The sequence below is a fragment of the Fringilla coelebs genome (genome assembly GCF_963513975.1).
Source record: "Fringilla coelebs genome assembly, chromosome: 4".
NCBI classification, from domain to species: Eukaryota; Metazoa; Chordata; class Aves; order Passeriformes; family Fringillidae; genus Fringilla; species Fringilla coelebs.
Window position 1 is genome coordinate 61,539,224 of NC_140032.1, and position 13,158 is coordinate 61,552,381.

The 13,158-nt window shown below is 37.6% G+C and overlaps 1 protein-coding gene across 4 annotated transcripts in view; it reads right to left on the reverse strand.

Annotated features, from left to right (window-relative positions):
* Positions 1-13,158, reverse strand: part of IL15 (interleukin 15) — a 31,404-nt gene that overhangs the window by 11,343 nt on the left and 6,903 nt on the right. For all 4 annotated transcript variants that reach the window (XR_014616113.1, XM_084204477.1, XM_084204478.1 and 1 more), the window contains one exon: positions 9,332-9,460. Coding sequence is in view for 3 of the 4 variants with exons in the window: in XM_084204477.1 (XP_084060603.1) it covers positions 9,332-9,385 (54 nt within the window). In the remaining variant the exon portion in view is untranslated. The remainder of the gene's footprint in view (positions 1-9,331; positions 9,461-13,158) is intronic.

Genomic DNA, 13,158 nt, shown 5'->3' on the forward strand with positions numbered 1-13,158 from the left:
AGATAAAAGACTAAAATCCAGTTCTCAAAAATGTGAAGTTAGGCAGTATTTTCAGAGCTTTTTAAAAAATAATTAAAATCTATGGCCCTTTCTTACAGTGATACTTTTACTGGAATTTGCTGGGTCCTGAATTAGAGGCATGATGCAGTTTGAAACATTCTACTTTCTCTTCTGCTCCTAATGTTCTTTAAAGAGTAGAAATAAATCCTAATATGTGACAATTGCAATAGCTTTCCTGAAATCAATGAAATTTTAATTTCCAGAGTTGTTGAGAATGTGACCAAAATATTAACCAGGGAAAAAGAGATTCATTGAACAACTGAGGAAACAGCATACAGACCACTGTAAACAGATGAATAGGCAGAAAAAACTAGAATCAGGATTCTAAAAAAGAAGAACAAACTATCTCTACTACAGATTTATTTCATAGAGGATAGGCATGGAAAAGGAAAGAAAATTTGGAAAACAAATTGTTTAGGGTGGATACAGTGTTTTATCTGCCTTACACTTATGGTCTCTATTTAAAAACAGAAAAGTGACCAGTGATATTAATAACTGTGTGTCAGACTGTGTGCCTGAACACAACTCAGTTTTCTGAAGGCAGTACAACCCTGCTGTGGTATACAGGCTTTTTGCTTTCTGAACAGCTTACTGCTTCCCTGCCACCAGAGGAAGGTACCTATTCTGAGCAGAAGCACAACATTGCAAACAATTTGCTATGCTGTCTTGCAAAGAACAGCGAACACATTTGGGTTTTGGCAGATACCAACCCAAACACCATGTAAGGTCCTCCTGGCTGGTAATGAAATTTAAAAGTTAGCAAAAATCTATGGTCTTTCACATACAACCTGGCACCTTTTGGTCTAAAAAGCATAATAAACACTATGCACATAGAGACATGGGCCAATATGCAACTGAAGACAGTAGGGAAAATTCATGGGAATTATCACATGATGGTAAATAATCCCAAGCTGCCATGAGTCCCAAGCTGCCACCTGGCTACTGACACATCACTGACTATATGCTGAAATATGTTTAGACTTAGCTTTATACCCAAGTTTTATGACTGCATTCTCTATGACATGCTGCTCAGAATAAATCTCTGGGCATTTCAGTCTGGGACCTCAAAGAACCAAGGAGCCAGCTGACTCTGTACATGTAAGCATTAATCTTTGAGGTTTTTTAAAAACTTCAGTGAAAGCATTGGTTGCCTATTTCTAGAAGGGGAACAAAATCAGAACAAAATGTTGTTGTGTTACATCTGTCTCAGGTCAGAGTGAACACATTCTAGCTAGATACACCATACACCAACTTCCAAACAAAAAACAGAGCTGTTTCCAATGCAAACAACGCAAAATTATTTGAAGGCTCAAGAGAGCACAAACTTTCTCCAGTGTTCCTTGTGCCCTCTCCATAGGACACGCAAACTAGCTAATCAGCATAGCAGAGTAAGGCTGAAATGTGCATGCTGAAGAATTTTACACTTTCCTTCCCTAAAACCAGGAACATCCACATTTCTAAGCTTATAAGCTCACTCATTTTCGCTCCTACTCTCCAGCAGATGAATTTCTGAACTATTGTACTAGACTGCTGCTCCTGAGAACACACACCTTGACGTTCCCCAAGCTTTTGCAAGAACAGGTCCAGCAGCATTTCAGACTCAGGAAACAAAATGTTCTTCCTAATTAATTTTTTGATTTTTCCATTGCATTCATGTCAGTGCTGTGTGCTGTCTCAGAAAGTTTTTCTTGCAATTGATTAGGCTACATTTAATGCTACCATTTGTTTTACACATGGACATTGAGCCTCCAAGTTGCAGTGTCTGTTTTTGTCCCACTGGGTTTTCTACCATTTGATTTCAGAGCCTGAAGGACATTATTGATCTTTATCTTATACTGTATAGACAGCTAGCAACAGTTTTGCATCAGAGTGGCCACAGGAGTCATCTTGCTGATGACCTGTTTCATATTAGAACTTCTTTACACATCTTCTGCACACTCAAAGGCTGCAGAAAATCCTGCTGGAAGAATTATGTTCCATATAATGACATTTCATTAGCCTTTGCTTCTCTCCTTATGGGTAATAGGATGAGGTTATATTCATAACAGGCTAAAATAGGTACATGCTCCTGATATGAACTGGAGAAGCACACAGAATTTAGGAACAGCAGAGCTGACACAGAATTTAGGAATAGCAGAGCTGACTGCAACCAAACCCTGATGTCTCCAACTACTTCCAGCTGAGAATACCAAGGGAGGAACATTGATACCTCCCTCATATATCGCTGTTTTTCCATTAAAAGAGACTGCTTATAAAGCTTGTCAGATTTGGGGCTAGCATCTGCAAGTTTATACCTTCTCTAGCCCTTTTCCCCCTGCTGCTTGCAGCATAGATAAGTATTTGCTTTTTAATTAGTTTATTAGAATTTTATGTAAAAATTTCTTCTGTAAATTTTTTTTTCAGCTTACATTTCAATTTTTATTGACTTCTAAACATAAAATATGATGGCAAGTAATTTAAAATATTACATTAATGAGGCCTCTTCATAATGTAGTTTTCTGAAGAGCACTGGTTTTACATGCATATATAGCCTAAGAGAACATAGCTTTCTTTTTTTAGGTCAGATCAAGTTTTCTAAAAGTCACAATGCCACAATGAATAACTACTTGAATAAACATACATATTATTTTCAGACATTGCAATGGAGGAAATGCTGGTGTCCACCCTTTTCCCAAAAACAAGTACTTTATTTTTTTTGTCTGTTTGGCCTCTTTAATTTTCTTTCAATTCACCAGGCACTGTGAGAACATTTTCATCATTTCAAAACTGAGCAATCTAGCTGAGAGAAAACAAATTTCTTCTTAGTTTTCAACTATGAATTACCAAAAACATGGGCTTTTTGTTTACTAATTCTAGATACCTGGGAAAATGTAGCATACTTTCAAGATTACTTTTTACACAAGGGCAGGAATGTGTGAAATTTTTCAGACCATGTAGCAAAGCTACACCCCACCAACCCAAGTTTGTGGTCAGCTGAAGGGATGATAAATACCAGTTTATTCTATTCATTTCAGTAAGAGTGGAGCATTATTGCTACTCAAATGCTTTGCTTATTTTTTGCAAAGGTGTTTACCTGTTTTTCAGAAAATCTGAGGGACAGTGAGCAAAAAGAGTAACTATTACTTTGAGAATGCTATGTTTTTTCTTCTAAGTGAGAAATAGTTAGCTAGTCACACAACACAAGATTCAAATATTTGATCATGCTATTTCCAGTCCCATTTCTTTGGCATCCAGACTGACAAAATTAGTAAGTAAATCACAAAACAAACCAGAAATTTGTAGTTTACAATTTTATGGGATAAAACCTTTGTAACAGCTAAGAATCTGCGTGTATAACTGAAAAAATTGCTTAAAATATGCCATTTTGGTTTCTTTCTGGTTAGAAATGCAAAGTAGGATGTTTAAATAAAGATTTTTCCATTTGCAAAAGTTTTAATTGGTTATATGAATTAGAGAAAATTATCCTTTAGAAAATAATCAAAGTATAAACAGAAATAAAAATTCGTTTTCATTACTTAAATGAAGGCTATTTTGTTTTCTGATATTTAAGTCCAGACAGAACAGGCTGCCTTGAGATAAATCATTCTGTCCCAGGTTGGAGTGCTCCATACTTTTAATATGGTTTGAGCACTGAACTCTTAGGAAAGGTAGTGGCAAAACCTCTCAGGTGCTAAAGAGGGCAGAGAATCACTTGTTGCCCTTATTGAACCACGTTATTGTTGAAAAGTCACTTTTACTAAGTGTAATACAGAGCTTGAGTTCACTCTCAACACTGTATCTTGCTCATAGTTTCAGTGAAATTATTTTCTTGTTAAAAATTGTCACAAGTGCACAGTACATAAATTTGCATTATTGTCAAGTTGTTCATCTTTAGCTGGAGAAAAACTACTAGAAAACTACTTTGTCCTCACTGTGACCTGTGTATCCTGAAATTGCACACAGTTTAAAATGAGACTTGAAATATTCATGTTTCATTTAAATTATGCACAATAATCTACAGCAACCATAAAATCTTATGAATCTGAGAGATATTTTCAGTTACATGAGGGCAGGAGATGAGTGGGGGTTTTGTCAAAAAAAAAAAAAAAGAAGGAAAAAGAAGGAATTTTTTTCAAAAGTAGAACATGAGAAAAGTTAACTTTAAAATGCTACAAAAGAAAGCTATACTTTGTGTTCTGATCAGTCAGAGACAATGCAAATGGTAACAGCAGGTACCTAGAGCAGAGTTTTTTAGCCTGGGTTTATGCCCACGCTCTTGAATTCCAATGTAGATTTTCAGGTAAACAACCATCCTGCTCCAAAGAAGTTACATTAGTTTCTCATCCATGCTTGCACAGTGGAATTGTTCTGGAGAGGTTGGCTACTAAATCAAGTACTTTGCACACAGAATTTCAGCCCTACCTACACAGTGCTTCTAAAGAAGATTCTTCAACATTCTGGAGGAGTTATTTGTCTCAGGACACATCTGCAACTGCGTATCACAACTTAGTCTCTTGTAGTAACAGCATTTGGACGCTTCTCAAAACGGAAAAGGGTACAAACAAGAAGAGGAAGGACCTTCCAGGGCATCTAAATATTGCCTTTTGCCATCATGTTCATAAGAGCTTCTGGAGGGGGAAGTGCTGGGCAGAACTGCTAAGTAAATCATGCCACTGAATTTGGATTATGCCTGACCTTGGTTGAATCATTTGTTTTCTTCAGACTAAACAAAAGTTTAGTCCTAATTTATTTGGCACTTTGAGAATTTTTTTCTTAAAGATGGTAGCAAAAATGCTCAATTTTAGGATAAAATGTCCTCACATATCAGCATCAACTCTACTTAGCAACAACTAAAACCTGAGTGTTATTAGCATTATTCTAATCTCAGTTACAATACACAGCATTGTACCAGGTACTTGGAAGAAAATTAACTCTATTCCAGTCACAAGTGCATGAAGACTTAGGTCTAAAATGCCACAGCATACCTCTCAAGCTAAATGGGCAATTTTACCTGCAAATCAGCAGCAGAGAGAATGAGAAATCTTTGATTCATATGATTCCAGACCTTAATGTTGATATATTATTTTATCATCTTCCCTTTGCATTAGTATTAGTGATGCAAAATGAAATTCACATCATTTACTACAAAAAACTTTAAAATTGGGCCTCTTCAATAGCCCAGAGAGTTGTATCTTTGAAGGACTGAATCCCCCAAAATATGCTTGAAAAGTTTCAGATAATGTAAATTATAGCCCAAGCGTTCATTCTGAATAGCAGCAAGGGAACAGGAAAATGGGGTTAGTCTCTAACTGCGTGGAACAAGATAATGAGGTGAGAAACATCTCTTTTGTATGAACCAAAAGGAGCATAACTGCAGGCAAAAAGCTGTTGTCCATTAAATAATACTGTGTTTGTCTGGAATTGTAATAAAACAAAATTAAAAAGGAAAAGCATGTAGTTATCTGGTTTGTTTCTGTGGGAAATGGGGAGTCACAGGAGCAGTCTCTCTACTTGTATGCAGCTACAGATTTCTGGGAAACACAAACAACTGGTTAAATGAGAAAAATTGCATAGCAATTAAGGAGAGAGAAGAGAAGAGCACAAATCATGGAAATCAAGGCTCTGCTGAAAAGTTTGCTTGAATGTGAGACAATGAGATGTGAAGAAAAGCATACTTAGGATTCAAAGGAGAGAGAAAATACCCACACAAGAATTCAGCCAAGACAGAAAGGTTAACAACTCTATTTTGCAAAGAGTATTGTGAGACATAAATAATCTGGTGCATTGTCATGTTGCAGGAGAAACAGCTACATTTATAGCAGCCTTTTCTTTAGAAGTTTAGTTGGAAGCTGTCTGAGAGCACAGAAAAGAGAATTACATGACAAATATATATTTTAATGTAAACTCTACTTTTTTATAACTAACAAAATTCACTGAAGTAACTGTTATTTCTGTACCTGTTTTTCTTAAATCAGTACATACAAATGCCACTGTGAAGTCTTTTCCTCCCTCAACCGCTATCTAACTTCCCCAGGATATCTGTTAGAAACTCCTGGGGGATTGTGATTGCAGTCAGTCCAACAAAATCCCCCATTCCCAATGAAACTACTTAATTAATCACCTGTCTTAGAAGGAAGTGAAACTTCTAGATTGTATTGAGAGGGGGAGATTTTCTTAATTAAAAATGTGCTAGTACACTGCCACTCAAAGAGGCTTTCATTTGAAAGTAAGTTGCAATGGTGACATATTTGTCTCTTTCCTCCGGGGGGAAAGGGTGGGGGCAGGACAGGAAAAAAGAAAGGAAAAAATAAAAAAAGCTTTGAATAAACTTTCCCCAGTATAACTTCATTCAGGAAAGTATTATTTCTTGGCTTATCACTGAATGCTGTGAAAGAACAGTGATTCACAAATCTGTGCTGGACACTCATATGATATCACTCCACCACCACGCCTGCAATTCAGTCAGCAGACAAAAATATGTAGGCAGGAGGATCTCAAGAGACTGTAGAATGGCCCATGGAAGAGACTTTGTTTGTTATCCTCACTTGGGAGCTAGGGAACAGAAAACATTGCATCCATTCCTCCTTGGCAACAATCATGAAAATTGTGTTTTTCATAAGTTATGGAATGGTTGTTTCACGGTCTTCCCCTTGTTCCCACTACCGTCTGGAAAACTTGGAGACAGAACACATTTTCATTCAGCTTTGCAAAAAAGGCCTGATTCCAACTTTGGCTGGGCATGTCAGAGCACTGAAGTCAATGGAACACCAACAGGAGAAAAATCCTGCTTGCATTAGTGGCTCTTAGAAGCAGTGAAGAAACGCACCAGATGAAACATACATCCCCACACTCTTTTAAAATTTTTTTCTCATTGCTATGTTAGTTTAGTGGTTCATACTGAAGAAACATGTCAGGGGAAACTTTCATTCAGCAATCTCCTTAACAATGACCTTCTAGAGCCACTGAAGGGCATCACAGCTCACAGACTTGCACCCAACAGGAGCTTCTTGAGTGCCTTGGGTAAGGGGCTGTTGGTGAGCCTATGGATTAACATCTCCTTTGCTTCCCTGTCAAGCTCCCAAGGATCAGCTACTTTCTAACCTTTTGTTCATGGCTCTTTTCTTCAGGTGTATGAAGATAACTCATAACAAAGCGGCCAACAGACAGATTCTGTTACTCAGCCATTTTGGTAATGGAGGACTGATCCAATTTCTGGGAAACTGACTGCGAACCTTGGTTCCTAAATTTCTGCTAATGTTCTAACTACCTGTCTGTTCTGCAGAGAGTGATACTTCTCTGAGCTGATCTCTGGAAATTGTTCTGAAACTTCTGATATCAGAATGTACCTAAGTTAGCTTTTGTGCAGTGTTTTAAAGACTATTTTATATAAATAATCTCCATTGAAAACAAGTGAAAAGATAGCTCATCTAGAAAAGCATCATATAGTTCAAGTCCTTAACGATTATTAAAGATTTAAAGAAAAAAATCTGTACTAAACAATCACAGAGTGCACAACAATATATTTATTCTTAGTGGTTGGAATCCCTCAACTTTTTATATTTTCAATTTCTCTGCACCTTTAATTCTTTTAAGGGACACAACATAGATGTTACACCTATATGCTACATCTGGCTGTGTGTTACACCTGTTTTTAGAAACTAAACCTTATTGAGAAGGGTGTTGTCTTTTTGTTTGTACCTTCATAGCTACATCATTCACTGTGTATAAATATAAGAAATGGCATTAAATTGTTAATTTAAGAGATGATAAATTAATAGCAAAAATACCCAACTTACATATACCTTTAAAAGGGGTAGAGGTATAGCTGTATTTTAAAATGTTCACTGGCTTTGGAAGCAAACAGAATTGCTTCCAGAACACATGAGACTTGTTTTAATTTATCATGAAGGATGAAGGCATTTAAATAGGTAAGTTATAACAAAGGCAACATTAGTATGACTACAGGGCAAAACAAACTTGCTTTCTGATAGTCACACAATCCTATGTCTGCATCTTGCTACAAGATTAATGGCTATTTCGATTCTTTTAAGAGCTGTTGAGGAAATCCTGTAGTCAAAACAACACTGGCTAAATGTGCATTTGAAATTCTCAGTGAAAATAAGGACTTATTTGCTTGTCATGCATTTGATTTTTTCACAGCCTTAGAAGAGTAAATAACCTCAGGTTATGTACATGTACTACTGGCAATCATTGTGGAAGAACTGGCATGCTCAAGACAGTGACTCATGACCGGCTTCCAATTTTCCATAGCTTTCATTGGTGACACTGGAAAAATTTTTCTCCAAAATCAGGAGGTCTATATTTTCTTGCTTTTAATAAAAGCTTAGACTGATGCAATCACTCTGACACTTTTGCATGAAATCATATGAAGCTATTGGAAAATCAGTAATTAACTTAAATTTGAGTTCCCTTCAAATTTGAAATGATTAATTCGTTCTGTGACTTCTGTAGAAAAACAACTGGAAAGCCAGCAGAAAAGATGAGAAAGACTGAGCATAGGATTAATTAACATAAGAATCATCAACCAAAAGGAGAACTAATATGAATAAGAGAACTATGTGACTTGTAGCCAATGAACATTAATGCCTCTCTTTGCTAAAATTTTATAACTAGTGAAGAGTTACAATGGTCGTTGTGGTGGCTTTGTGGAGGTGCTATCCAGCCTCCCTTTCTGGACAGAAGTGTAAATAAGTCTGATACCTCAGCTCTGTGTGTGGATCTGCCTCTTGCACAGCCTGTTTTGGGACAACACCAAATGCTAATGATTTTGGGGTTGTAAAAGGGTCACCTGGCCACATTGCCTACTGGAAATGCAACTGCTACTGAATCATCTAGGAGATGTGTAGGGAACTCTGAAGAGTGCTACAGTGGCTGGACACTTTTAAGGATTTCTCCCCACAGTAAAGAGTGTAGTAAATACTCTCAAGGATCAGGGATTTTGGCCTCACATGTTGTGAAATATCAGCCAGACACAGGGATTAGGACTGAGCAGAAAAGCTGGCCAGAACTTGCTGTGCCACAAATCAACTGGAAAATATGAATATGAAGAAAACCCAGACCTATTTATGGTGTAATAGTACAACTGAACAACAAGGAGCGGAAAAAAACCAACGTAAAAATTACAGAGTGAAAGGATTTCATCTTAAATACTGGAGATGTTTACAAGCCTTAAATTTTCTTTATTACCTACTTTTCATGTTGGGTTGCAAAATAACATTAAAAGCTTTGCTGAAATTTTAGAAAAATGTCAGGTTGTTTAAGTGATCCTTACCTGACTCTGTAGCCTGCTCAATGCTCCGGCAGAGTTTTGTGCTGGCCGTGCCATCCCCAACTTCCTGCCTGCAGGACCATTACTCAGAAGAGAAGCACAGCATCTGGATCAGGAAATTACATTTAGGGCCTACATGTGGGGGAAAAAAATGTAAGTATAAAGCCACAATAGATTTCTGAGTGGCTTTCAGCCTATCCATTAAGATAATTCAAAGCAGGAAGCCTCTTAAATTTTGCAAGTAACTTCTGCAAGTTTCCTGTATGTATTCTAAATTAATGGAAAACACAAGACAGACTTTTTGAAAAGGTTATTTTTCTTTAGATAGTAGAATCCCATCTTTGAATAGCAGGATAAAGTGGGATAAAGGGGGTTGCCCTGGAAAATGTGTATTGTCAACAGCGGATAATTTTTGTGATTTCTCATGACAATCATGGTGACTGTCTAACAAGCTCATTTCCCTTTTCATTGCCTTTCTACAGATGACACAATAAAATGCAATTGGAAGGTTTCACTTTTCTTTTATAATTTTTTTCCCTAGATTCGTGTTCAAGTCTTGCAAGTTTTGCAGCTGGAGAAACAAGCTAATTTTTGTTCAAGCAATAGATTTTGTACTCATAGCAAGGCCTTGAAGAGATACAGCAGAAAATGAAAGCATGTTGACAGAACAGCTTATTTGGACATAATAATTAGGATTTTTATAAAAATAGTCCCAACATAATCTGCAAGAAAAGAAATGTGTGAAGGAGGCTCCCTACAGAAGCTGAAGAAGCTCCATCCTCAGAGGTAATGAAAAATCAACCAAAGCTGGAGCAAGCTTCTGTGATGTCAAAGTTAGCCCAGCTTTGGGTGGGAGGCTTGAAGAAGGGTCCTATATGTGCCTGTTCCAAATATGAACTACACAATGAAATTAGGCCTTGAATTAAAAGAAATGTGGTGGAGGACAGAAATATGAAAACACACACAGATGTGTGATTGCATATGCATTGTCTTCTCAGAAAATGAAGCAACACAGAATTTCAGAGCTATGGGCTGAGAACACAGTCTTGTTTCTGTAATATGCAAGGCACTATTGCCAGTTTTGTAGCTGTACAGCAGCTGGGTCTCAAATAAGACAGTTTCAGTTACCTGTATTTTGATCAAAATGAATTTATTGGAGCTGGAATTTTCTACAATGAATTATTTACTCAGAGTAGTAATTTTCTTTTAAGTCCACTGAAGAGTACATCACTCATTTCCAAAAACAAATTAGCAGAAAACATGCACTTCTTTCATATAAATAAAATGTTTATAAGTATTTAATTAAAGCTGTGCTTTGTGGTAGTGTTTTCAAGTTTGGCAGCCTAGAAAACCTGCATAAACTTGGCCAAGTCCTGAGTGGCTTATTGTATTTGCATAACTGCAGAAGATATTTTTTGGCATTGTGTAGGTGGTCTCCAGCAGTCTCTTCACTGACATATTTCATCTCAGAGCTTCCAAGGCAAGCAGAATTTTTTTTGTGTGTGTACATAGGCTTTCTACAGGAACAGCATTGGGAAGGCTTAGAGGCAGAAATAATGATGCTGCTGGCACACAGGAGTGGAATTTGAGTTGTATGACTGGGTGGAGAACACAGCAAGGAATTAAGACATAGTGGAAGTGAAAGGAAGGAGAAAGTTTGAGGGTAGCAGAAGTAGAAGGATTTATGATCACCAAAGTTTATTGTACTCAACTTCAAACTCAATCCCATGCTCACTGCCTTCCCATGAATTCATAATTATGAAAAGGTATTAAATCTTTAATCAGAGTATGATGTAATGATTTCCTTTTTCTCATACAGCATTTGTGAACCAAATGGATTGTTTTCACAGAGTGGACCAAGCTCCTGGAAAAAAACCAGACCAAACCAAACCAAACCCCTATATAAATGGCTTTGTTTGAACAAAAAGGTGTTGAGAAAAGGAGACACAAGATCACAGAAAGAAAACCTGAGTTCAAGGACAAAGGCAGCTGGATGCAGCCCTGAGTCTTCTCCTTGCCTTCATCTCCCCATCTTTCTGTGATTTGGGCAGACTCCTTCACACAGATTTTTCACAGGCAGCAATAATTTTCTGAGCTCTATCTCAGAAGAAGAAATCCTCCCTTTTAGTTGCTTTGCATATCTGCCCCTAGGATGGGATGCTTCATGCTCCCCTAGCAAATATTTCTGGTTGCTATAGTCAGGTAGCTCAGATGCTAGCTCAGGTTTCTCCAGGATAGATGTTACAGCGTGAAGAAAAATGTGTCTTTGCAGAGCTGAGTTCAAAATGGCTGCAATTCCTCACAGCTGCACCAGAACACATTGGGGGCTAAAGTGAACACAGACAATCCTAGAGAATGCTAAATAATCGCTTAAAAATAAAAATTTATCTCCAGGTATCACATACTGGGTGCAAAATATTTAGGTTCTTCCAATATTTTTGCATTTTTAGAGTGAAATTCCTCTTTTCTTATCCATTCCCATCTTTTTGAGAAAAATGAACTAATCCATGATCAAGAAGAAAATCGGTAATATATATATATACTCTAGCCAGTGTAAAATCACATTTCTTGTGCCCATGTAAGTAATTACTATAAGATAGTGTAGCTAAGGCTCTAGACTTTTTTTATTCAATAAAAAATATTGAAAATTAAATCAAATGAGTGCAAGAAAGCTGTAAGCAGAGAGGCAGCATATGTGCACCCCAGTCTGATGGCTTTGGCCATCACCAGCACCCAGTGTTGGTCACTGCAGGACAGGCTTACCCTTGGAGTCCCCAGGCTGAGAACAGGCACCAGGGCAATCCCAGGTGAGCTCCCACTGCCACCCTCCTCTCACCCCTCTGCTGCCCAGCCTCTCCATTCCACGTGACAGCCCTGGGTACAACTGATCATAGTGTCAGCATTAATCAAACCTCAGGAATGTGAAGCAACAATTGACCTATTTACCCTTCCAAGAAGCAGCATAAAGAAAACCTCTAGGAGCTACACCATTGCCAAAGTACACTGTCAGTGAAACAAACTGTAGTCCTTGTTCTGACAAAGGTTACAGTACTTGAGCCTTTGAGAGACAGTGTGACTTGCATTCCTGTGTCCTTCTGAGCACACTACACACCATTGTTCTAACAGGTACTCCTCTTCTGTCTTTATTATTTTAATGGCATTCAGCCTGAGGTTAATTTGACGTTCAGCCTGAGGCAAGCTGGCTGTGTGGCTTACACTAACAGATAGCATTCGTTATTTTTTAGCAAGTGTGCTCATGTTGATAGTTTTTCCTCTTACAAGTAGGTTGGTGGCAGTAGCCAGTTGCAGCTTTCAGAAGTCAGGCACATAGATTCCCACAGAAAATTCCTTAGTTCTGGAAGGGCAGGTAAGGGCTTCTTCCCTTACAAGAAAACATACAGCAGTTTTGTCACTTGCCAGAATATATGCTGGTAGAAGTGCCATAATTCTTAATTAGCCAATGTGGCACCAAAAGAGGCTGCAGAGTTCATGCCCAACTTTCCATCATGTTGCTTGTCAACCAAAAAAGAACCAATGTTAATAGTATGTTAACAACATATTAACAGTTAAAATTAGTTTTAAGATATGTGAAGTAAACCTCCTCACTATTGTTATTCTTTCACCAAAAATGGGTCTTCTTCTATACATGTTTTACACAAGATTTGTAGCTCAACAACTGCACTGTCCAATTTGTATCTTCACAAACACAGTCCGTGGCAGACAGTGACACTATATTGTGAATGAGATCAGGTTCTTTCTCCAGCAGAGACTATAAACTTTCCAGCACTGTCCTTATTTATGACTTAAACTCTAGAGAAGAAAATTACCAA